Source organism: Schistocerca gregaria, chromosome 1, assembly GCF_023897955.1.
Source record: "Schistocerca gregaria isolate iqSchGreg1 chromosome 1, iqSchGreg1.2, whole genome shotgun sequence".
NCBI lineage: Eukaryota > Metazoa > Arthropoda > Insecta > Orthoptera > Acrididae > Schistocerca > Schistocerca gregaria.
This window is the reverse complement of record NC_064920.1, coordinates 206,396,397-206,421,639: the sequence shown is the minus strand read 5'-3', so window position 1 is coordinate 206,421,639 and position 25,243 is coordinate 206,396,397. Positions and strand designations below refer to the sequence as shown.

Below are 25,243 nucleotides of genomic sequence, written 5' to 3'. Positions count from 1 at the left end.
CAATATTAGACAAAACTTGTTATCAGAAACGTATGGTTTTAAAACGTTCTTAAGAAATGTTCTGTAAATCTATTCGTCAGTTTCCCGGGTTTGGAGCAGGTAATGTAAACATTTTTCAACGAGTCGGTTAAATGATTGACCTCTTCTATAACCCGAGGACCAAATTTAACATTCGTTTCTTGTAAACAAGGGAAAACCTTAGGCAACACTTTTCCAGAGCCTGTGATGGCATACTGCGCCGTGTCCGAATGTGTTAGTTTGTTTTTACTACCAACTGTGACTAGGGTTCATTTTTCTCCCTTATGCGATAACGTGCGTCGAATGTTTACCCGATACTCGCATCCTGTTTGATCGGTGTTGATCAAGTAATCACCATTAAAACCGGTCAAAGTGACGCCGTTTGCGTGCTGAAAAGAGCCACCACTTTCTGTATATCTTCTATATTTTGTACTTCCTTATGAGAGACGTATTTAGTGACGTCCCGTTGACGAATTTTATACTCCGATTTGAAATTTATTGCCCAAGATAATGATGCAGCCAACGTAAAATCCTGGTTGGCCGTATATTGAAGCGCTGCACCTGCAGCCCACTCCTGAAGTATTCTCGTTGTTATATTCTCGTTACGACTACGAGATTCGAGAAATCGGTCGTGTGTCATTTGGTTCAAAAATGGTTCAAATGGCTCTGAGCCCTATGGGACTTAACAGCTATGGTCATCAGTCCCCTAGAACTTAGAACTAATTAAACCGAACCAACCTAAGGACATCACACAACACCCAGCCATCACGAGGCAGAGAAAATCCCTGACCCCGCCGGGAATCGAACCCGGGAACCCGGGCGTGGGAAGCGAGAACGCTACCGCCATACCACGAGATGCGGGCGTATGTCATTTATCGCCTGGTATTTGTTGTATCTTGTCCCTCTGTTAACGATATCACTTTCCCGCAGTTTCAAGTATTTCTTCCTTTTCAGGGCTGTTGTTGCTCCATTCTTTTGCAGTGCTTGAAAGTTCCAATTTGGATGATTCCTGGCTAGCGCTACCGCCTTTACTTTTACTTCACGGGGTATAGCGCCGTGGTTCAATCGTTTAGTAACCTTTTCGTAATACTCATTGAGAACAGATGAAGCACATATTCCCAGCGACGTGGAGATTTCCAAAGTGTTACGACCATTTTGCGATTCACTAGTCGGGATATCTTCCACTGAATCACCTTCTGCTTCGTCTTCATGGTATAGTACTTCAGTATCAACAAAAGTCAATCCGTTCGTCAGCTCCAAAAATCGCTCGACGATAGCCGCTCCTATCAATCTGGAACGCCGAGAAACAGAACTGCCTGCTTCCGGTAGTACATTGATAATTCATCTGTCTTGCAACACTTTCACAAACCAAAACACAGCGTCGGTACCTTCCCACTTGCTATCGTCCCCCAACTATATATTACAGCGCTAGTCGAAGGGTGTATATCCTCCATTATTCAGATTATGTACCTGAAAGATATGACACAACAAACAATAACTAGTTGATACGGCATAAACAGACGAGCTAATTACTACAAACTACATACAGTACTCGTCATATGTTACTTACGGAAGAACACTGTATTCATTCACAAAACGTATTCCATACGGCACATTAACGATGGCAAAATCACTACATGTATCCGCGAGGTTCGCGGCAGCCTAATGACGGAAAACAACTGTTTCGTGCTGGACACCTTGACTCTTCCAGGTTCACAACTATAATATGACGAAGAGACAACCCGAACAACCAAACTCTCCCCCCGTGCATTCTGTCCTGTGCCTCGCTGTAAACAAGCCTCGCACGGTTGGCTATGTGTGGTCCCTCGTGAGAAATTCGCAGCACTGTTACTCGGAGTTGTTTTCATGTGACAAGGCTTAGAAGTTTAATTCTTTACTAATTCACGCCGTTTGAGAAATTAGTTTGCCTACCTTATTACTACAATTATTCCTTGTTGTGTTGCGTACCTTATTAACACTCCTATCCCTATTAATTGAGATATGGAAAAATACAAATGAAAAGAATAACATCCGCAAGGTTTCTTCGAGATTCTAACGCGGGTTTTCCGATTCTCAGCCAGTTACTTCCTTTTTTTTTTTATCGTTGTGTTTGGTCGTTGCGGACGTCACATGACATCCGTTGAAGTTCGTTTTGTTGATCCTTCCGCTCAGTTTTTTTATTACAGAGGCCAACCAGCTGTCTGACCAAACACACTTTTTTTTTTAATCTCATTTTGTTCGCTTTTGTTCGTTGCATCTGCTCGGGGCGGACGTCGTAAGACATCCATTTATGTTCGTTTTTGATCGATTGACTCAGTTTTTTTTATTACAGAGGGCGCGTAACCCTCTGACCGAACACGCTGAGCTACCGTGCCGGCGACACCTTGGCCGTTGCGCTATCAGTGCTGTCGGCGAAAAGCGTTTACCATGTGGGTACAGAAGCGGCAGTTGTAAAAGTTTCTTTCTTCGATTTCTGGAAAAGTATGCGTTTTCAGACCCCATACCTGATAGTGAAAAATGCTCTATTGACAATTATCTATCGATCCCGCCAATTTTGAGTTGATTGCTCGTCATAACCGTTAGGGATGATTTTCTCAAAATTGCGGCCATGTTGACACAAGATATCTTAGTCCTTCGTTTTAGGTTGTACACAAGCGACCTGCCAAATTTGAGCCGAATCGGTTGGCCGTGTCTGAGGCCTTCCCCTTTTCAGTTACGAAAACTGATTCCGATACGGAGCGACTGGGAGGAGTTTGTAGAGAGCGGAGGGGGTATGTGATGACAGCATATTCTATACTTCATTCGTTTCTAAAGCATTTTTTCAGAGGACTGCTTGAATTCGTCCGTGCTGACTGCGACCTGCATTCTCCCCTTATCGTCAAAAATCTATTTATGCTCTTCTTGCAGTACTATAATAGCCGAAGCCAAGAATTTACTACACAATTAAATCTTAAAATATGTGTGCATTTATTCACTGTTAGATAAAGAAGCACGGACACTTAAAGGGAAAAAAATCTGCAATATCAGAATTTCAGCTTTTGTTTTGGAACATTTATTTTATTTGGAAACAATCTACAAAACCAGTTTTTCGAAAACCTCCACCGAACGGGGTAGCTCTGCGTCTTGAGCCCGTTGAGCTAGCAATTGGGAGGCGAGATGGTTCGAATCCATCCGCCAGCAACCTTGAAAATGGCTTTCTGTGCTTCTCCATTTTCAGTTTAGACAAATGCCGGAAATGGTCCGTTACTACAGGCCACAGCTAATCCATTCCGATTTCTATCTTTCCTTACAGATTCCAATTCCCTTACAAGTCCAGTCTCTCTCCTTAAACGAAAAGAGCTGTGTAGAAGGCGAGCTGGGCGTCTCTACGGATACTCCAGGCACTGAAAGCCATATTTACATTGGAAGGCATTATATACCGAGCGTTGTTTTTTACCATGTATCTGTGCACAAAGATGACTCATTTGTGGAACGGCGATATATTATAACATAAGTTTTACTGCAACAATGATGCTCTATTGCATAATCTCTTGTTCGTAATATCAGTAAGTCCAAACTTCACAACGCTAAGGAATTTGTAAATCATCGTCTTGTAAAAGACAACCTATGTTGTACATCGTAGAGGGTTTTATTTTTTCGTCAAAGGTTCTGTAATCATATTATCATGTATAAAAACGAACTCGTTAACGAGCTCGCATACGTTGTAAGTCTAGTTGAAATCAATGCGCGAATCAGTGTTAAAATCCCAAAACTGAAGCTCATAGTACATGTGTATACCGCTTTGTTCTATGAATAAATTTGGTTGCCATAGTTTCAATCTGACTGTTGATATGATAATTTTAAAAAAGTTTTGATCACTTAAAAAATGGAAGAAATTTTAGTAAAATGAAAGACTCTTTAATAAAATTTGAATCGAATTTAGGAAACTGGGGTGTTAAGATGTGCAGAAGAAATTATGACTTGGTTTTAAGTGAGTCGTAAATTTAAATACATGATTGTAGTAGGATTTAGATAGCTATTGGCAAGAGATTTGAACACGTTTAACTTTATAATTTATTCAACCCAACATTAAGATTGTTCTGCTCTAAGTTAGTGAATCTTATATTAGAAGATTGAGCTGCATTTTGTTACAAAGATTCAATATATCATATTTGAATTATAATTGGTTTGCCAATACAGTGAAGTTATCATGTTGCTAAATAAACAAATTTTTAATTGTGCATTTGGATATTTCTTATATATTCTACATATTTAATACTGTTTTGAGAAAAGTTTCTTGCTCAATTTTATAGACCAAACACAATTTGTATGGAGGTCTCACGAAAGAGAATTATGTACATAAAATTAACAAATAAATATATGCGTTTTCAGCATATAGTGAATAAGATAAGACTTTTTAAGGACTTCTTTAAGAAACTGGACCTCCCCCCCCCATTTTGACAAAATGCTAACTATGTTCTTGCTAACCTCATAGACTCCCTTCCTCGCAGGATTCAGACGGTCACTGAAGTGGAGGGGCCTTTGGACAGGATACTGCAAGGTAAAGAAAGCACATGCTTTGTCCTTTTGAGGGATGAAAGAATCTTACGTATTAAGAACCGTGAACTGCTTGTTCTCTTCATTTCGTGTTTTCTATGTATTGAACAAATTAATTCCATAAAACAAAACAAAGTACTGAAAGTTGGATTCGATCTTAATCCCGTAGTCGTGCAGTTGCTGATCTGTCCACTGAACGTGGCATCAAACTTTTTTTAAGCCACTTTACTAAGCACTGATTGTTCCGCCCTTTATGATACCTCCCGAATTCAAGCACCTTTTCCACATAAGAATCCCTACGAATGACACACAGCAGATTTTCTTGTGGGTTTTTAGAGGGTGCAGGCTTCGTGCTGAGTGTGAATGAGGCGTAACTCCGTCAATTACACTCAGAATTACAAATGTGTTTCAGTTCTATGATCCGAATTGTGCACTCGGTAATGTGATTGGCTCATTCGTATTAAAGATGGCAATTCAAATTTCAGCCGCTTCCTGTTTTGTACTATCAGGCGTCATGTTGCGATGAAGTGGAGAGATAAGGGAGGGACATTGCTAGATATGTTTTTACCGTTTTAATTAATGTACCGAACAAGGATGTGGTGATAAAGTGAGAGATAAGAAAGGGACGTTTCTAGGTTAATTTCGTGCATGACTAGGTTTATTGAACATGTTAATTAATGTATCAAATCAGGATGATGAAAATGTTCCTCAGAGTGGCACTGATAAGACAAATGTACACTGTCAGTTGGTCTCCAGTTCATGAAGATAAGCTGCCAATATAAGTACAGTAGTTTCTTTCGAAACGATGTTACTTCAGTGACAATAGTTGTTGAGACGTATGTTCATGTCATAAAAACATGTACTTAATTTTTATTTTGGCGTTACCTGCTTTTACAGTGTCTCTTCCAGTTAGAAGCACCGCAAAAGATTCTACGTGTGGATATAGCGTAAGTAAGACGAGCATTAATCAAATTTATAAAGCGATTTACATTGTCGACATTCTGGATCAATTTTAGAACTGTGAATTATGCCATTAGAAACTTTCATCAAATTATAGAAATACGTATTTTAGACAGCAACACTGAACGAAGTGGCAAAGTTGTAAGACACTAGACCCACACTCGTCTTAGTGGGGACCCTGAGTTGAATCTTGGGAGCGTGTGTATGTGTGTGTGTAAGGGGGGGGGGGGGGGGGATAGCCACAGTCTAGTTCTTTCCCCTCCTCCCTCCCCCCCCCCTCAAAGGGATTTGCCGACACCTTTACTTTCAACATGCCTAGGAGTCCAAAAATAATAACAATAAAATGAATAACTGTTTAATATTATAATACAACTTGCAAGAAAATGCAAGGATTCTTCTGAAACTTTGACAAACTCATGTGTTATGAAACTGGTTTCAAAACTTTAAACAAACCGCCACAAATTTACCATTAAATCTAAGTGTGCTTCCATTATTATCTGTTTTGCACTTGCGCTACAATTGTGAACACAGGTCTCGAGTCTATAGTTGTACGAAGGTGTAAACGTGGAAAACGGTGTTTCTTTTAGTTGTCCCTGTTCATGTTTGGAAAAATTAGTCTTTCATTTATTATCTTGTTGTTAGTGGAGGGTCTTTCCCTTTCTGTTTCCTCAATTCATCTTCCAGTTCTTTGCAGGTTCTACCTATCGGCTAACGAATAGTGTCAGATTTGTTACTAGTAGCAAATATGGTCAGTCTGTCAATGTGCAGGTGTTTCTAGGTGGAATGTTATCTGCAACCGCATCCACGCTACAAATGTATCAACATGGGCAATGATTCAGATAAGCAACTGAAAAGTATTCTGTGTTAAAAATGGGTAATATTTTTCAGTGTCCTTGCCATTTTCGAAACTCTTCATTCTCATGGTAGCTATTTCTCCGACAGTTAAAAGAGAGTTTAGGAAAATAGGGTATGTAAAATAAAACACTTTTACCAAAGCGTTTCTTTGGAGGTTTCACATGACCGACTTCCCCCCCCCCTTCCCCCTCCCCCGTCTCTCTCACGCCTGGTTCATTCGGCTATCCGAATCTCGGATTATTGCACTTTCCGTAAAAAAGTCATTAAGACAAAGCCAGGATGATTCACCAGCTGCGACGTAGTCGCGGCCTTATCAGTTTAGGACATGTCGTAGAAAAGATCTGAGGATAGTCATTACTGACCGAAACCGGTCATCGTCAAAAGAATAGATATTGTGATCAAAGACTGGAATAAAAAACATTTGCCAGGATGATTCTTTTGAAAAGGACATGTCCAATTTCCTTCTTTGCCCCATCCCAATCGGAGTATATACAATGACGGAAAAAATCGCAAGACCCAAAAATAATTAATATACAGTAGTGAAATTTCAGGAATACATTTATCTAGATAACATATTTAAGTGATTAATATTTAAGTGACTAACACTGCAAGACTTAATGTAAGCTCAAGATAAGCCATTGCAAAAGTGAAATGCTAGTACATTAATAACAGGTGTAACGGTTAGAACGCTGAGTGCAAGCACGCTAAGGTGCATGCATTATGTCGTACAGGTGCCAGGTGTCATCTGTGGGATGAAATTACATGCCTGTTGCACTTGGTCTGTCAATACAGGGACGTTTAATGCTGGAGCTGTTGTCCAATGACGCCATATACTTGCTCGACTGGAGACACATCTGTTGACGGAGCAAGGCAAGGCAACATATTGACTCTCTGTAGAGCATGCTGGCTTACAACGCGGTCTGTGGGCGAGCGTTATCCTATTGGGAAACACCTTCTCGAATGCTTTCCATAAATGACTGCACAACATGTCGCATCACCAGACTGATGTATAGATTTGCAGTCTGGGTGCGTGAGGCAACCAAGGGTGTGCTACTGCTTCTATACGAAATCACACATTGGACCATAACTCCATGCGCCGGTCCAGTGTGTATAGCATGTACTCAGGTTGATTGTAGGCTGTCAACTGGACTCCTTATAACGAACACACATCCATCTCTGGCACAGAGGCAGAACCAGCTTCCATAAGAAGAAACAACAGACCTTCATCCTCTCAATTGACACCACCGGTTGCAAATGGCGGTGGTTGGGGCTCAGTGGAATGCACACATGAGGACATGTGGTTCGGAGCTGTCCTTGAAGTATCCGGTTTGTAACGGTTCGTTGTCTCACTGTGGTGTCAACTGCTGCTCAAATTGCTGCTGCAGATCCAGTACGAAACACCAGAATAATACGGCGAACTCGATGGATTGTCCTCTCGGTAATGCAACGAGGTCATCCGGAGCCAGATCTTCTAGCGACTATACATTCTGGTGACCACCACTGCCAGTAATCATGTACAGTGGCTACATTCCTGCCAAGTCTTTCTGCATTATCGCATAAGACCCATCCAGCTTCTCGTAGCCCTATTACACACACTCGTTCAAACTCAGTGAGGAGTTGATAATGGCATCTTCGCTGCCTTAAAGGCATTGTTGACTAACAATAATTCACGACGTCCAATCTCAATCGTAACTAATGCTCACGCCCGTTACATCCTGTGTTTAAAGCAAACCTGATTTGCGTCGTCATATTGGTCCTACTAGCCCCACTCTTATGCGACTCGCTCTTTCAGATGTAAAACACGCTAACCATCTTTCATTTACATCGCACAACTCCTTCTTGTTGCGATTTTTTTCAGTCACCCTAATATAATATTAACACGGATACAAATTCTGAAGATAAACGAAACAAAATAGCAGTGCAGCGCAACTCGTGTCCTCTCCGTGAACATCAACAAACTTCACCAGATTCCTTGATAGTGAGTCACTAACCTCCCACACATTTTCTGCTACTTCGCTACTGCAGCGCCGCCAAGCGGCTGGCACTTAAAAGCACACTGCAAAACGTTACTGTACTCCCATATCCCTTCAGCACTCCGGACATGCCTAAGCTTCCCCTTTCACACCACCCGTGCAACCTTCGCTGCACCCGTGGCCTGTTACATGAGGTGGTGTACCAGAAGGAGCTGCTTATTCTTAACGCCCACCCTATCTTCACTGCCGCGACTGGGAACATGTCTACCAAGTCGCTCCGGCAGGAGGAAGCCTGCCCCAGAGGACCAAGCAGCAGTAGAATATTTCGTAAACCTCAGGAAGTAGCATGACGCCAATTCCAACGAGAGGCCATCAAAACCACCCCAGAGGTCAACGGAGGAACAGCAGCCATGCTGCTTACCCTCCCTCATCACCAGTAATACTGAGTGTTACTATAGTAATTAAAAATTCCACTTAGGAAGACAAGCCAGAATCCTAAAGTTATGTTGTTGTTGTTGTTGTTGTGGGCTTCAGTCCTGAGACTGGTTTGATGCAGCTCTCCATGCTACTCTATCCTGTGCAAGCTTCTTCATCTCCCAGTACCTACTGCAACCTACGTCCTTCTGAATCTGCTTAGTGTAGTGATCTCTAGGTCTCCCTCTACGCTTTTTACCCTCCACACTGCCCTCCAATACGAAATTGGTGATCCCTTGATGCCTCAAAACATGTCCTACCAACCGATCCCTTCTTCTGGTCAAGTTGTGCCACAAACTTCACTCCTCCCCAATCCGATTCAATACTTCCTCATTAGTTATGTGATATACCTATCTAATCTTCAGCATTCTTCTGTAGCACCACATTTCGAAAGCTTCTATTCTCTTCTTGTCCAAACTATTTATCGTCCATGTTTCACTTCCATACATGGCTACACTCCATACAAATACTTTCAGAAATGACTTCCTGACACTTCAATCCATACTCGATGTTAACAAATTTCTCTTCTTCAGAAACGCTTTCCTTCCCATTGCCAGTCTACATTTTATATCCTTTCTACTTCGACCATTATCAGTTATTTTGCTCCCCAAATATCAAAACTCCTTTACTACTTTAAGTGTCTCACTTCCTAATCTAATTCCCTCAGCATCACCCGACTTAATTCGACTACATTCCATTATCCTCGTTTTGCTTTTGTTGATGATCATCTTCTATCTTCCTTTCAAGACACTATCCATTCCGTTCAACTGCTCTTCCAGTTCCTTTGCTGTCTCTGACAGCATTACAATGTCATCGACGAACCTCAAAGTTTTTATTTCTTCTCCATGGACTTTAATACCTACTCCGAATTTTTCTTTTGTTTTCTTCACTGCTTGCTCAATATACAGATTGAATAACATTGGTGAGAGACTACAGCCCTGTCTCACTCCCTTCCCAACCACTGCTTCCGTTTCATGTCCCTCGACTCTTATAACTGCCATCTGGTTTCTGTACAAATTGTAAATAGCCTTTCGCTCCCTGTATTTTACCCCTGCCACCTTCAGAATTTGAAAGACAGTATTCCAGTCAGCATCGTCAAAAGCCTTCTTCAAGTCTACAAATGCTAGAAACGTAGGTTTGTCCTTTCTTAATCTAGCCTCTAAGACAAGTCGTAGGGTCAGTATTGCCTCACGTGTTCCAACATCTCTACGGAACCCAAACTGATCTTCCCCGAGGTCGGCTTCTACTAGTTTTTCCATTCGTCTGTAAAGAATTCGCGTTAGTATTTTGCAGCTGTGACTTATTAAACTGATAGTTCGGTAATTTTCACATCTGTCAGCACCTTCTTTCTTTGGGATTGGAATTATTATATTCTTCTTGAAGTCTGATGGTATTTCGCCTGTCTCATACATCCTGCTCACCAGGTGGTAGAGTTTTGTCAGGACTGGCTCTCCCAAGGCCGTCAGTAGTTCCAATGGAATGTTGTCCACTCCGGGGGCCTTATTTCGACTCAGGTCTTTCAGTGCTCTGTCAAACTCTTCACGCAGTAACGTATCTCCCATTTCATCTTCATCTACATCCTCTTCCATTTCCATAATATTGTCCTCAAGTACATCGCCCTTGTGTAGACCCTCTATATACTTCTTCCACCTTTCTGCTTTCCCTTCTTTGCTTAGCACTGGGTTTCCAACTGAGCACTTGATATTCATACAAGTGGTCCTCTTTTCTCCAAAGGTCTCTTTAATTTTCCTGTAGGCAGTATCTATGTTACCCCTAGTGAGATAAGCCTCTACATCCTTACATTTGTCCTCTAGCAATCCCTACTTAGCCATTTTGCACTTCCTGTCGATCTCATTTTTGAGACGTTTGTATTCCTTTCTGCTTGCTTCATTTACTGCATTTTTATATTTCCTCCTTTCATCAATTAAATTCAATATTTCTTCTGTTATCCAAGGATTTCTACTAGCCCTCTTCTTTTTACCTACTTGATCCTCTGCTGCCTTCACTACTTCATCCCTCAAAGCTACCCATTCTTCTTCTATTGTATTTCCTTCCCCCAATCCTGTCAATATGCCCATATGCTCTCTTTGAAACTCCGTAAAACCTCTGGTTGTTTTAGTTTAGCCAGGTCCCATCTCCTTAAATTCCTACCTTTTTGCAGTTTCTTCAATTTTAATCTACAGTTCATACCCAATAGATTGTGGTCAGAGTCCACATCTGCCCCTGGAAATGTCCTACAATTTAAAACCTGGTTCGTAAATCTCTGTCGTACCATTATATAATCTCTCTGAAACCTGTCAGTATCTCCAGGCTTCTTCCATGTATACAGCCTTCTTTTATGATTCTTGAACCAAGTGTTACCTATGATTAAGTTGTGTTCTGTGCAAAATTCTACCAGGTGGCTTCCTCTTTCATTTCTTTGCCCCAGTCCATATTTACCTACTACGTTTCCTTCTCTCCCTTTTCCTACTACCTAATTCCAGTCACCCATGACTATTAAATTTTCGTCACCCTTCACTATCTGAATAATTTTTTTTTATTTCATCATACATTTCTTCAATTTCTTCGTCATCTGCAGAGCTAGTTGGCATATAAACTTGTACTACTGTAGTAGGTGTGGGCTTCATATCTATCTTGGCCACAATAATGCGTTCACTATGTTTTTTTGTAGTTGCTTACTCGCATTCCTATTTTCCCATTCATGATTAAACCTACTCCTGCATTACCCCTATTTGATTTTGTGTTTATAACCCTGTAGTCACCTGACCAGAAGTCTTGTTCCTCCTGCCACCAAACTTCACTAATTCCCACTATATCTAACTTTAACCTATCCATTTCCCTTTTTAAATTTTCTAACCTACCTGCCCGATTAAGGGATCTGACATTCCACGCTCCGATCAGTAGAATGCTAGTTTTCTTTCTCCTATTAATGACATCCTCTTGAGTAGTCCCCACCCGGAGATCCGAATGGGGGACTATTTTACCTCCGGATTATTTTACCCAAGAGGACGCCATCATCATTTAATCATACAGTGAAGCTGCATGCCCTCTGGAAAAATTACGGCTGTAGTTTCCCCTTGCTTTCAGCCGGTCGCAGTACCAGTACAGCAAGGCTGTTTTGGTTATTGTTACAAGGCCAGATCAGTCAATCAAGCAGACTGTTGCCCCTGCAACTACTGAAAAGGCTGCTGCCCCTCTTCAGGAACCACACGTTTGTCTTGCCTCTCAACAGATACACCTCCGTTGTGGTTGCACCTACGGTACGGCTATCTGTATCGATGAGGCACGCAAGCCTCCCCACCAACGGCAAGGTCCATGGTTCATGGGGGGGGGGGGGGGGGGGCTAAAGTTATACCAGTTGTTATAAATAAAACCCAGCTTGCAGTGTGATGATCCTGATGTGTGTCAAACTCATCACAGATTTTTCCTTGGGTTCCAGATGTATGAATGGTGTTAAGACCAGTAATAGAATGTGAGAGATGTGAAAATACAGGGCTTCTTTTCATTGCTTCAAGTTTCTTGGCCTCTCTAGCAGTTGATATTAGAACAATTGAGATGTAGTAGAATAAAACAGCACAGATGACAATGGCAATAATAAGGTAATAGTTGACGATGATAATCATTACCATTATCCCACACAAAGTTAAATATATCTGAGCCATGAAGAGCATAGCCTGTGGTAAAAGTTCATCCATTGCACCTACATCTTTTGAGAATCGATTGAGGATTCGACCAGATGAATTTGCATTAAAAAAACGCATTTTTAAAAGTAGTAATGCTTCAAATGCCTATTATGCAGGTTTCGAGATGCACGCATACACAGTTTGAGGAAAGCTGCAGAACGAAGCAGCGTAAGAACTACACAACCTTCAACAAGCATATCCTTCCACAAATGTTTCACTGGTTGGCCCATGATCCCACAGCTCTATCTTGTACTGATCTGTATCATTTGTTGCCACATGATATCCACTAGTAGAATATCTTTCTGTTTCTGTAATTGACCAGTATGTCAACCAGTAGTCAGACCCACTTGTTGTAATTTGAGCAATCAAGAAAGAGAAAGGAATCACTGCAAGTGTGCACACATTTCCTCCTGCTCTGAAATAATGCCAATATGTAGACCATATGAATCCTTCTCCATTTTTTTTCTTCCTGGTCATGATCAAGCACCTTACCGCTTTCTTCCAGCAACACACTCACTTCAGCTAATTCAGATGCGTGTCCTCTGTTTGGAACATGGACATCAGTGTTCCTCGTAGAGCCGATTCGCACTGAACGTGTGATGAGCCTTTCTTCAACTTTTCCAGATTCGATGTCAGTCCGCGAATTAGTGCTGTGCAGTGCAGTACTGTACTGTGTGCACATATCAGCCCGAATATTATGACCACCGATCTTAATATCCACATAAGCCTGTCTAGACGATAGCAGCGTTACCTGGTGAGGAGTGAGCCAGACATACGCACACTGTGTGAACTACCAGTGGGCGCGCTGTCCGCGTGTAGAATGGGGAAGGCGCGCGACATATGTGAGTTTAATCAAGCGCAGAATGTGGTGACCTGGAGGCTCGGCACGAACATTTCGGAAACTTCACGACTTGTCGAGTGTTCGAGGAGCGTTGTGGTGAGCGTCTTCAACAAGTGGCGAAACCAAGGTGACAAGACGTCCAGACGTCATGGGGTTGGGCGGTCACCCTTCATTAATAATGTCTGACTTTTGTTTTACTTAATTAATTTGTTTAATACATAGAAAACACGAAATGAAGAGAACAAGCAGTTCACGGTTCTTAATACGTAAGATTCTTTCATCCCTCAAAAGGACAAAGCATGTGCTTTCTTTACCTTGCAGTATCCTGTCCAAAGGCCCTCCACTTCAGTGACCGTCTGAATCCTGCAAGGAAGGGAGTCTATGAGGTTAGCAAGAACATAGCCAGCATTTTGTCAAAAGAGGGGGGGGGGGGTCCAATTTCTTAAATAAGTCCATAAAAAGTCTTATGTTATTCACTATATGCTGAAAACGCATATATTTATTTGTTAATTTTATGTACATAATTCGCTTTCGTGAGACCTCCATACAAATTGTGTTTGATACATTCCACAGTTTCTAAGTTATTTAGCATTGAAGTTAGCCAATCAGGCTGTTGTGAGCGCAATCTCAAGCGGCTCGTCGGATACAATTAATGTCAGTTGTCCTCAGAGCGCTCACGAGACTGCTCAGCCTTTGCCTCGGGTTCGATCCTTACTAACGGCCCATGTTCAGTTTTTGTACAGCCCTCTCGTTCGGTTTAGGTTGGCGACCCCGTCTCTGTCAGGCCGCTTGCATTTGCGTATGCAGCGGCCTGAATGGCTAACTTCAGTGCTAACGCAGCACGTATCGATTGTTTTTCTTAACAGTTATGTCTCTGAACAACCTATCCTGCAACATACTTAAGATTTTCATGCTGTTTTTGTCTTCGTTGTATACATGTTGATACCTGGCAATCAGAATAGATAAACATGATAGGTACCCGCAAGGCATAGAACCAAGGATAAGGCGAAAAGCCTTTTAACTAGGAGAAGTAGCTCTAATTTCCTAGAATGTAAAAATCGTGCATAGTTTTGAATATATTAAAAAGAGCGTAAGTCCGCAAAGGTATTCGTGAAAGGAACTACACCCTGTGCTAACGATCAGAAAGTATGTGCCAAGCATGTCATATAGTCGCAATCACTTCCTTTTGAACTTAAACTTATAGGGTTTCAATACATTTGTCGTCGTAAAAAATTTTCGATTATACGAATACGACTCTACTACTGCTCACCCTATAGGCTTTACTACATTGTATTATTCGCATTGCAAAATTCAGCGCCACGTTTAGTGACTGGCAAATTCGCACGCAACAGCACTAAAAATAGCAAATCAGTTTATGCTCCATTCTTTTGTTAGTATTACTGCTCGCCTGGAACGCTGCCACAGCTTCAGTTGTAAAAACGTTACACTTTTTAGTTTCGAAACTGCAGTAGGCTGCGGTTTCTGCTGAACATGCAAAAACTACTGCGCATTATTCGGCTTCCCTGGTGTGTCACTTGTTTGGTCGGCAGGGAAACCGTATCACATACGCACATTTGGCCTTCTTTTATTCACAATTAAACATTTTACTTGTAGATCATGTCTGGTACGTAAAATATAGTTTTATTTTCTCATCAGTTCGTTTAACAGCGAAGTGCTCTCTATAGTGAAAAAGTTGATGACTTCAGGCTGCATAGTATGAAGAATCACTGAAGTCACTTGTTAAATTTGACAAGAACTCTGTCTCTCATTAAAAAGTTGTCTCCAGATAATTTTGTGAGCATTTTTTCGACCGCTACCAAACCACCATCCATCTTTTGAGCTTTCGTTGAAAAATAACCATTTATAGCGCACTGCAAAACTGCAGACGAGTTTTATAATTCAAACTGAACTTTCCTGAACTGGAACTGTCCTGTGTGAGTGACATACGGAGAATACATTCTGTTCTCCTCTTCAGTATCAACGTGCGAAAACCTGTTCTTGAGATCTACTGTGCAAAACACACAGGCATCTTTCAGTTTATGTAAAAGATCTTCTATTAGGGAGCGAGGGCCACAATTTTTTAAGTAGAATTTTGTTTATTCTCTGTAGCACACACAGGCGTAATGCTCACCATTTTCCTTTTTTTACAGCGAAAAGCCGGCTAGCGTATTCAGATGAACTTAGTTCTATTATTCTTGATCAGGCCACAACCGGACATGGTTTTCAATAATCTCTTTCTGTCCTGGTGACAATCTCCTGGGTCTTGTGTATGTTGGTATCCGCGTTTCACGACCTCTCTTTGCTTTGGGGCACAGCAAAGTACGTCGCGAATAGATGCAAAAAAGGAAACACATAAAGTACATACATTTTGTTTATTATGGAACGATTATGAGATATAAATTTTACAGCTTTATTATGCACCCTCTCGAAACCTGGACAGCAGGCTACACTGTGATGCAGAGCGCCTCTCTTACAGTCTGCCACTCCAGTTAGCTAACCTTCTCCGTAACGTTATCACGCTTACCAAATAACGCGCCGCTCTTCTTTGGACCTTCTCTATCTCCTCTGTCTACCCAACCTGGTACGGATCCCAAACTGATGAGCATCACTCAAGTATAGGTCGAACGAGTGTTTTGTAAGCCACCTCCTTTGTTGATGGACTACATTTTCTAGGGACTCTCCCAATGAATCTCAACCTGGCACCCGCCTTACCAACAGATATTATACAGAAGTAACTGCTACCAGTGTTTGTTCCGCTATCATTTAATCATACAATAAAGGATCCTTCTTTCTATGTATTCGCAATACATGACATTTATCTATGTTAAGGGTCAGTTGCCACTCCCTGCACCATGTGCCTATCCACTGCAGATCTTCCTGCATTTCGGTGCAATTTTCTAATGCTGCAACTTCTCTGTATGCTACAGCATCATCCGCGAAAACCGCATGGAACTTCCGACACTATCTACTAGGTCATTTATATATATTGTCAAAAGCATGGTCCCATTACACTCCCCTGTTGCACGCCAGAGGTTACTTTAACGTCTGTAGACGTCTCTCAATTGAAAACAACATGCTGTGTTCTGTTTGCTAAAATCTCTTCAATCCAGCCACACAGCTGGTCTGATATTCCGTAGGCTCTTACTTTGTTTATCAGGCGACAGTGCGGAGCTGTATCGAACGCCTTCCGGAAGTCTAGGAAAATAGCATCTACCTGGGAGCCTGTACGTTATTTAAGGAAACAGGAAGTGTTCAGCCACATGTGAAACATCAACCGCGACCCGCAACAAATGGTAATGCTCACGTAGGTGTTTTAGCTGCTGTCACGGCTAATCCGCACATCAGTAGCAGACAAACTGCGCGAGAATCAGGAATCTCAAAAACGTCGGTGTTGAGAATGCTACATCAACATCGATTGCACCCGTACCATATTTCCATGCACCAGGAATTGCATGGCGACGACTTTGATCGTCGTGTACAGTTCTGCCACTTGGCACAAGAGAAATTACGGGACGATGACAGATTTATCGCACGCGTTCTATTTAGCGACGAAGCGTCATTCACCAGCAGCGGTAACGTAAACCGGCATAATATGCACTATTGGGCAACGGAAAATACACGATGGCTGCGACAAGTGGAACATCAGCGACCTAGTGGTTTAATGTATGGTGCGTTATTATGGGTGGAAGGATAATTGGCCCCCATTTTATCGATGGCAATCTAAATGGTGCAATGTATGCTGATTTCCTACGTAATGTTCTACCGATGTTACTACAAGATGTTTCACAGCATGAGATAATGGCGACGTACTTACAACATGATGGATGTCCGGCACATAGTTCGCGTGCTGTTGAAGCGGTATTGAATAATGTATTTCATGACAGGTGGATTGGTCGTCGAAGCACCATACCGTGGCCCGCACGTTCACCGGATCTGACGTCCCCGGATTTCTTTCTGTGGGGAAAGTTGAAGGATATTTGCTATCGTGATCCACCGACAACGCCTGACAACATGCGTCAGCGCATTGTCAATGCTTTTGTGCGAACATTACGGAAGGCGAACTACACGCTGTTGAGGGGAATGTCGTTACACGTATTGCCAAATGCATTGAGGTTCACGGACATCATATTGAGCATTTATTGCATTAATGTGGTATTTACAGGTAGTCACATTGTAACAGCATGCGTTCTCAGAAATAATAAGTTCACAAAGGTACATGTATCACATTGGAACAACCGAAATAAAATGTTCAAACGTACCCACGTTCTGTATTTTAATTTAAAAAACCTTCCTGTTACCAACTGTTCGTCTAAAATTGTGAGCCATTTGTTTGTGACTATTTCAGCGCCATCTGTCACAAAGCGAAAAAAGTGGTCCAACTAAAACATTCATATTTCTTTACGTACTACACGAATATGTAATAAATATGGAGGTTCCTATTTTTAAAAAAACGCAGTTGATATCCGTTTGACCTATGGCAGCGCCATCTAGCGGGCCAACCATAGCGCTATCTGGTTTCCCCCTTCAAGCTAGACAAGTTTCGTTCTTGTAGTTTTTTCGTTTGACGCATCTTTTGTGAGATATTTGGCCCGGTCACGATCAATGGACCACCCTATATACTTATATGGATATGATGTCTGTTCTTTCGGACATTTTCGCTTGGAGACGCTTGGATACTTCCCTTGTTGAGAGCCCTTCCTGGCACAAAGTAACAATGCGGACGCGATAGAACCGCGATTCGACGGCTTAGGCATGGTTGAACTACAGACAACACGAGCCGTGTTCCTCCTTCCTTTGTGGAATGACTGGAACTGATCGGCTGTCGGACACCTTCCGTGTAATAGGCGCTGCTCATGCATGGTTGTTTACATAGTTTGGGGGGGGGGGGGAGGGGGGGCTTAGTGATATTCCTCAACAGTCAAAGTTTCTGATATAATATCACAGTCAACGTCAGGAGTTCTGGGAACCGAGCTAACGCAAATTTTTTTTTTTGATGTGTGTGTTTTTCATTGTTGCAAGAAGCCAATCTAACTTGATTTCTCTACAAAACTTTAAAGCGAGTGCAAAGAAGACCTCTGCGAAGAAAACTAAAACAGTAAAAGTTACTAGTGTAATTGTAATTTTTTCAATGTTTTATGGGTGTTTTTATGTTTTAATTGTTACATGTATAATAAACAATAAAAATATATCAAAAAGTAAAATTTAGAGCGCAGGATATTTGAGTCTTCATAGCTTTAACAATATTACGCAATATTAAGTTGAGTTTGTGGTATTTTGTTTAAATGCGTTTTTTCGTAAAAATAAACCTATAATTTTTTTAAATATATATTTTGTGTGGTATTAATGTAATCTTTTACATAAAAAACTGAACTGCTCACTGAAACTTCTGAATGCAATTTTCATGGTTATTTAAACACAGCAGTATGTTAGACTGCACTTGGGACAGAGTATGTCAAAAAAAAAATCAACTAGGAAGCTAAGAGTTAAACAAAATTTGATTATCAAAATTGACCAGCTTTACAAACTGCTGCAGAACTGTCAGGAATCAATGAAAGAAAGGTCACTCTTGTTTTCATGTAGAGTGTTGTAATACAACCTATTAAGGAACTGGCATTTAGGGTTGCCACCTGTACCTATCTTGTACGGATAGTCCCTAATTTTCTATAACTGCCTCTTGCCCCTACACGAGTATGACATGTAGGGTTGCCATCTGCCCTGATATATCGAGACCGTCGCCTTCATGGAGCGTGTTGCCCCGACGACCTGACAAGACCAAATTTTGTACCGATTTCACAAAACACTGTTACGAGTTGGGTCCAAGTACTGAACTAACGTAATCTGTTTAATAAATATCAAGTATTTGATTGGATGACGCTATGAGAACTCCCAGATTGGATGATTACTGAAAACACTATTACATACCTGACTAAACGGGGTGTGAAGTTTTCAGGCAACAATTGTTTTCGGGAATATATGTATATGAAGAGCTTTTTAGAAACTGTACGTGACTAGGAAAAGTAGTAGTCTAAACACGCCGTGGAAGAAAGCTGGATTTCCTTTCCTAACTAAATCGAAATTCCTGAACGTAAATGCCAACTGCTAAAATCATGCGAGTATTTGTTTTCTATTCCCGAACATAACGCCACTGTGGGAAAAGTATTTTCGCTGATGTCGGCCAGTAGACTAATGAAAGAAATCGACTGCCATCAAGGACAATCTTACAGTGCCAGTTTAACTACAGCCTGACTTGCATGGAGTCTTATAAATACGTAAAAGGGAATAAAGAATTGTTGGCCACATACATCAGTTCATGTACATTGTGCATTCTGACGGACTTGGGCAATTCCAGCAGGACAATGCGACACCCCACACGTCCAGAATTGCTACAGAGTAGACCCAGGAACACTCTTCTGAGTTTAAATACTTCCGCTGGCCACCAAACTCCCCAGACACGAACATTATTGAGCATATCTGGGATCCCATGCAATCTGCTGTTCGGAAGAGATCTTCACTCCCTCGTACTCTTGCGGATTTATGGACAGCTCTGTAGGATTGATGGTGTCAGTTCCATCCAGCAGTATTTCAGACATTAGTCGAGTCCATGCCACGTCGTGTTTTGACAGGACACGGTAACAATTTAAGTCTAAGACGAAAAATTTTAAGAAGACCAAGAAGGTATTACTGCAGCGCGTCAATAACGAGAGGGGAGTGTAAGACTCGTAAAGTGATTACCAGGTTTGCCCTAACTAGCATTTTTAAGCCAACTGCAGGGCTAAAACCTCTGATTTAGTTCTTTGGCAAAGCGAAACTGAAGATAATATAAAAATAGCTTGGCGACATCCCCAATCCACTTCACCACAATGAGTGAAACTAATCCACCATGAACTATACAGAGGTACTGTACTCATGTCTTTGCTGTAGGCAATATGGTTACAGTTGTCTACAGTTGTTTCCACTCGTTTCGTTATATATTATGCGAGCACAAGAAATTTTATTTGTAAGATAATTAAGCAAAAAATGTATGCGGATAAAATGTATCATGCGTGATGTCATAGGGGTGACCCCAAAAAAGAAAAAGAATGACAATGTGATCTTCAGGAACGACGGACTCGTCGACACAAGTGCTGGAAACTGGAATCAAGATGGACTAATACTTACTGCTCGACTCAGGATCATCATCTGCAATTATTAATCTGGCACAACATGGAATGACAGATGAAACTGGACGAGATGTGGAAATGTTAGGCTTCCTGTATTCTGGCTAACGTGATCTCAGTTCTGGTTCTTGCAGGCCACATGAATATTTCAATAGCGTAGGATATCCAATACCACTGATAGATTTAATATTTTATATCAGGATTTAGAAGTAATAGAGGAAATAGAAGAAACATTGTCACAATAAAGTTACACTGCACTGAAAGAAACTCTCACACATCATTACATATTATCACCAGAGCTGCAATTACAAAAAAAAAAAAAAAAAAAAAAAAATTTGGAGATTAAAATGTGTCAGACAAGACTCTGTCACAAGCACTCAAAGCTCTATGTACATTAGCAGGCCATGAGCTTTTGTCTGAACAATCTTTATGGCTTTGTAAACATCCAGCCAACACCCTCACAGTCATTGCAGCACAAACAGACTTGCTATTGCAAAGAACCCAGACATGATTCTAAACAAGTTTAGTGAAGTTCCGGCAAGTGCCAGAACATCAATAGCCACGGCAGAGACTACAGAATGTGTGTAGTTTTGGAAGTGGACATCACTGGCCCCAGAACACTCATGAATACTTCACGCCAACAACAAGTATTGACTGAGCCCACCATGGAGTAGCTAACAGCACAAGTGGCAAAATTCAATGTGCAAGTACAAACAGCAGCAACAAAGTCACAGTTGGGAAGAAACTAAAAAATGCCGTCCTACAAAACTCGCTGGAACAATATTGCTGGTAGCATAGGTGGTTCAGCAATTCTGCCCATCAGTGCTCTCAGCCCAGCAACTATTCAAACTTCAGTGATGGGCATCAAAGAGTGCTAACATCATACAGCAACAGCACAGGTGCCCAGACCATAGTATGGTATGAAGATGTGTGAATGTCATGTTATGTGCTGTCAACCAGTCACAGCAATTGTTCATGTAGGATCAGTCATCAGGATGAAGAGTTTCTTAGTGACGCAGCTTCAAAGTAGTGTCTGTCCAAGAATGACTGATCACACACTGACAGCACAATGCAACATGTGCTTATTACAGTCAACAGCTCTAGAATCTCTACCTAGCATTACATCTGAATTCCAACTTCCAGCCACGATGGACTTTTGTGGTTTCAGATGTTCCTAATCACATAACTGGAGCAGACATTTTACATAACTATTGACTTACGCCCCACATGGTCAGTACCCAGTTGTTTCCAATATCCGTAGGAAAGATTTTATCTACAACATCTTCTACACCAAGCCAAGTACAGTATGATGTGCCAATGACTTTCTGCACGAAGATATCCAGTACCTCTACTGCGTCATTTGAGCCACAGTATGTTGATCCACACAAAGTTGTCCAGCACCTTACCATGTCATGGGAGTTGGGATATTTTGATCCAATTTCATACAACAACAACAACATGGGGCACACGTGTGTTTGTGTGTGTCACACAAGTGAGCCCCATGAATATGAACAATTTATGTACTTTAGGCAATGTCATAACATTATCTGAGGAGCTGTATTCTGATTCTCTACTTCAAGGCTTTCGAGAACTCATCAAACCCACCTGTGCCACCAAGAAATGCTCACACAATAGTCAACACCACATCCACAAGCCACATTCCACCCAAAGTGTCTACCTCCATAAATCCTACTTGTAGTGCAAATAGAGTTTGACTGACTACTGAAAGCAGGTATTGTGATCAGGTCAGATTATCTACAGGCCTCTCCAGTCCATGGAGTTAATAATAAAGAAAATTTGTGGAGAGTATGTGGAGATTATAGGGTGTTCAATGCCAGCACAATTCCAGACCGCTACCTGATATCCAACTTGGCTGATTTACAGTACCAGTAGCAATGCCAAAACATTCAGTGTAATAGACAGTGTCCAGGCTTTTTCACAAATTCCCATGGCGCCATAAAAAAACTGTGATCACACCATTTGGCTTGTTCAAGTGCAATTTTATGCCATTTGGTCTCAGAAATGCAACCCAAACTTGCCAACCTCTCATGCATAAGCTACCTCAAGATGTTGTATTTTGTTATATGAATGACATTCTAGTATTTTCTACTTCTGTAGCATATTGCACAGATGTGACAGCTTTTCTGATACCCACAGGGCTATGGTATAAATATTAAAGAATCAAAATGTGCATTGTGGGAATGTGAGGTTAAATTCCTGGGATATTTGGTCTCTGTGGCAGGATTGTCACAATTGCCTGAATGGGTCAAAGCAGTATAAAATGCCCCTTCCCACAACTTACAAGAGGTTTCACATATTCCTAAGCATGCTGAACTATTACCAACATCAGTTTCCTAAACTTCCTGCCATCAAAGAGCCACTTACAGCATTACTCGCCAGCAGAAATACTACAGAATATAGTAAAATACAGTGGACTTTAGACGCTGAAGCAGCTTTCCGTGACCTAAAGAAACATCTATCATAGGTACCGCTGCTGAGATACCTAGGACTGAGCACCTCTTTACTGCTTATGGTAGATGCAAACCAAACAGCTGTAGGTGCAGTTCTGCAACAAAAAGTTGATGGAAAATGGCAGTTTCAAGCTTTTATGTATAATAATCTGACTCAACAGCAGTAAAAATGAAGTGCTATTTATCACAAAGTACTTGCTATTTACTTAGATATCAAGCATTTCCACCCATCTGTTGAAGGGAGACACTTTGCAGTTTATACAGACCACTAGCCACTAGCAGCTATTTTTCAGTGAGTTACAGATCTTAGTTCACAACTGCAGTGCAGGCAGGTCAAGTATATTGCACAGTTCACAACTGATGTGTTTCACATAGCTGGAGTGGACAGTTTGGTGGCAGGTTGCCTATTTCAGAACTGTGCCAGTTGAAACTCCATTCACTGGGCAAAGTTAATGTCAAAGCAATAAGCAAATCTTCTCTCATGCCATCTTATACAGGAACAGCAAACAGCATTGCATCTCAGATGTGTTTCAGTCCCAAATGTGCCAGACTATATTTGATATGATGTAGTGAAAGGAAAGCAGTGACCCTACATAATCTAACACTCCCAAGAATATGAGCCACAGCCAAGTTAGTTTTTACCAAAGTTGTGTCGTCCAGACTACTCCAACACTGTCACACTTTGGAATATCCATGTCTTCATGCCTATTGCTCACTTCCCAACACTGTCAGCAAGATTTTCTCACATTCATAGGGATATCATAGAGCCACTACCATACTCCATGGGACAAAGTTATTCACTCATGATCATTGATCATTTTATGAGGTGGTGAGAAGTCATTGCTGCTGAGTCAGTCATAACGGCACTAGTGCATGCATAGTTCTCCAGGTTTGGCTTTCAGCAAGATATTATGACAAATTCTGGGAGTAGACTGAAAGCCATCTTCTCTATGAACTTTTACTACTGTGTGGGTGCAGTCACCTTCACACTACAAGCTACCATCCAGCCAGAAATGAAGTGACAGAATGGTTTCACTGCAAGTTCAAAACTGCCCTAATGTGCAATTCATCATATTGGTTCTAAGCACTGCTGTCATTTTTCACAACATGGAACATAATTTTGCACATTACAGTTTTCTGCACTCTAGTGTAGTAATAGACATACACACATCAGTCTCTCCTTGCATCCTTCTGTTGTAGTGAAACAATATAGTCTTCACTATAATATAAGTATACAATTGTGTCCATGATTCCTTTCTTCTATAATTTACTTCCTGACACTTAATATTAGCTAATTAGCTTATCACAATTTCAGTTTCCAGCCCTGGGATGCACTTCACACTTTGTTTTTGCTGATAGGTTCTCTGCTAGCATGCTACTGACATCACTACAGCTGTTTTGAGATTAGTTTTCATATTTCCCATCCATAGTGCCACTTGTCATTGAAATTATCTTACTTTATTTATCATTAGTGTTTATAAATTTATTGCTTATTATTATGCTTAATGCAAACTTACATTTTCATTTATGCCTTATGATAACTGCAATTGTGTCAGGTTTCGTTTTATTATTTTATCAAACTTTTGCCACAACCTGAGACCGACCTCAAGAACTGCATCTCATTAGCTGATTAGCTCAACTTCGGTCATAATGTCAGCACTTGTTGTTTGGCTTTCTTATGCCACTTTCGTGCTGGCACTAGGTACCACATACAAGCATTTATGGGTCCTTTATAGTATTACATGTTCTTCTCGTATTTTTTTAGGACCACAGCAATATGCTAATGCATCTTATTTTTGACATAAATAGTGTGATGATTGTAGGTATGTACCATTTTTCATGTTTAAATTTTTAAATTTTCCCTCGTAAATTTTAATATTCTCATCTAATTTGTACTATTTGTGGTATACTTTTCCTTCTGAAGAAGGTCACTAGGTAAAGGGAATAAAATGTCTTTTGTTTAACTGGTTGCAATTTATTTCAATAAATACAAATACAGTTGCTGAAGATGGATAAAAACTATATACTGATTTTTATGTTGTTCACATCTCCTATACAATGGTAACATGTCCTTCAAATTAAGATTAACACCATACCTGTGTATCAGTTCATTTGGAATGGGGCACCTGGCATAAAAATTATAATCTGTCAAAATAATCAAACAAGTAAACCCTGCATCAATGTGGGACACAGCACCAGGAAAGAAGGACAGAAGCCTGTGTTTATTTGATACTCTAAGTCAATCCATAAGATGTGTTCAGGTGTAGCTGGGAGC

General features: G+C 41.0%; 1 protein-coding gene across 1 annotated transcript in view; it reads left to right on the top strand.

Moving 5' to 3' along the window:
• Window positions 1-5,361: 5,361 nt before the first annotated feature.
• Window positions 5,362-25,243, top strand: part of LOC126336957 (lysosomal alpha-mannosidase-like) — an 86,026-nt gene continuing 66,144 nt past the window's right edge. The window contains exon 1 of the mRNA XM_050001161.1: window positions 5,362-5,501. Coding sequence (XP_049857118.1) covers window positions 5,412-5,501 — 90 coding nt within the window. The 5' untranslated portion in view covers window positions 5,362-5,411. The remainder of the gene's footprint in view (window positions 5,502-25,243) is intronic.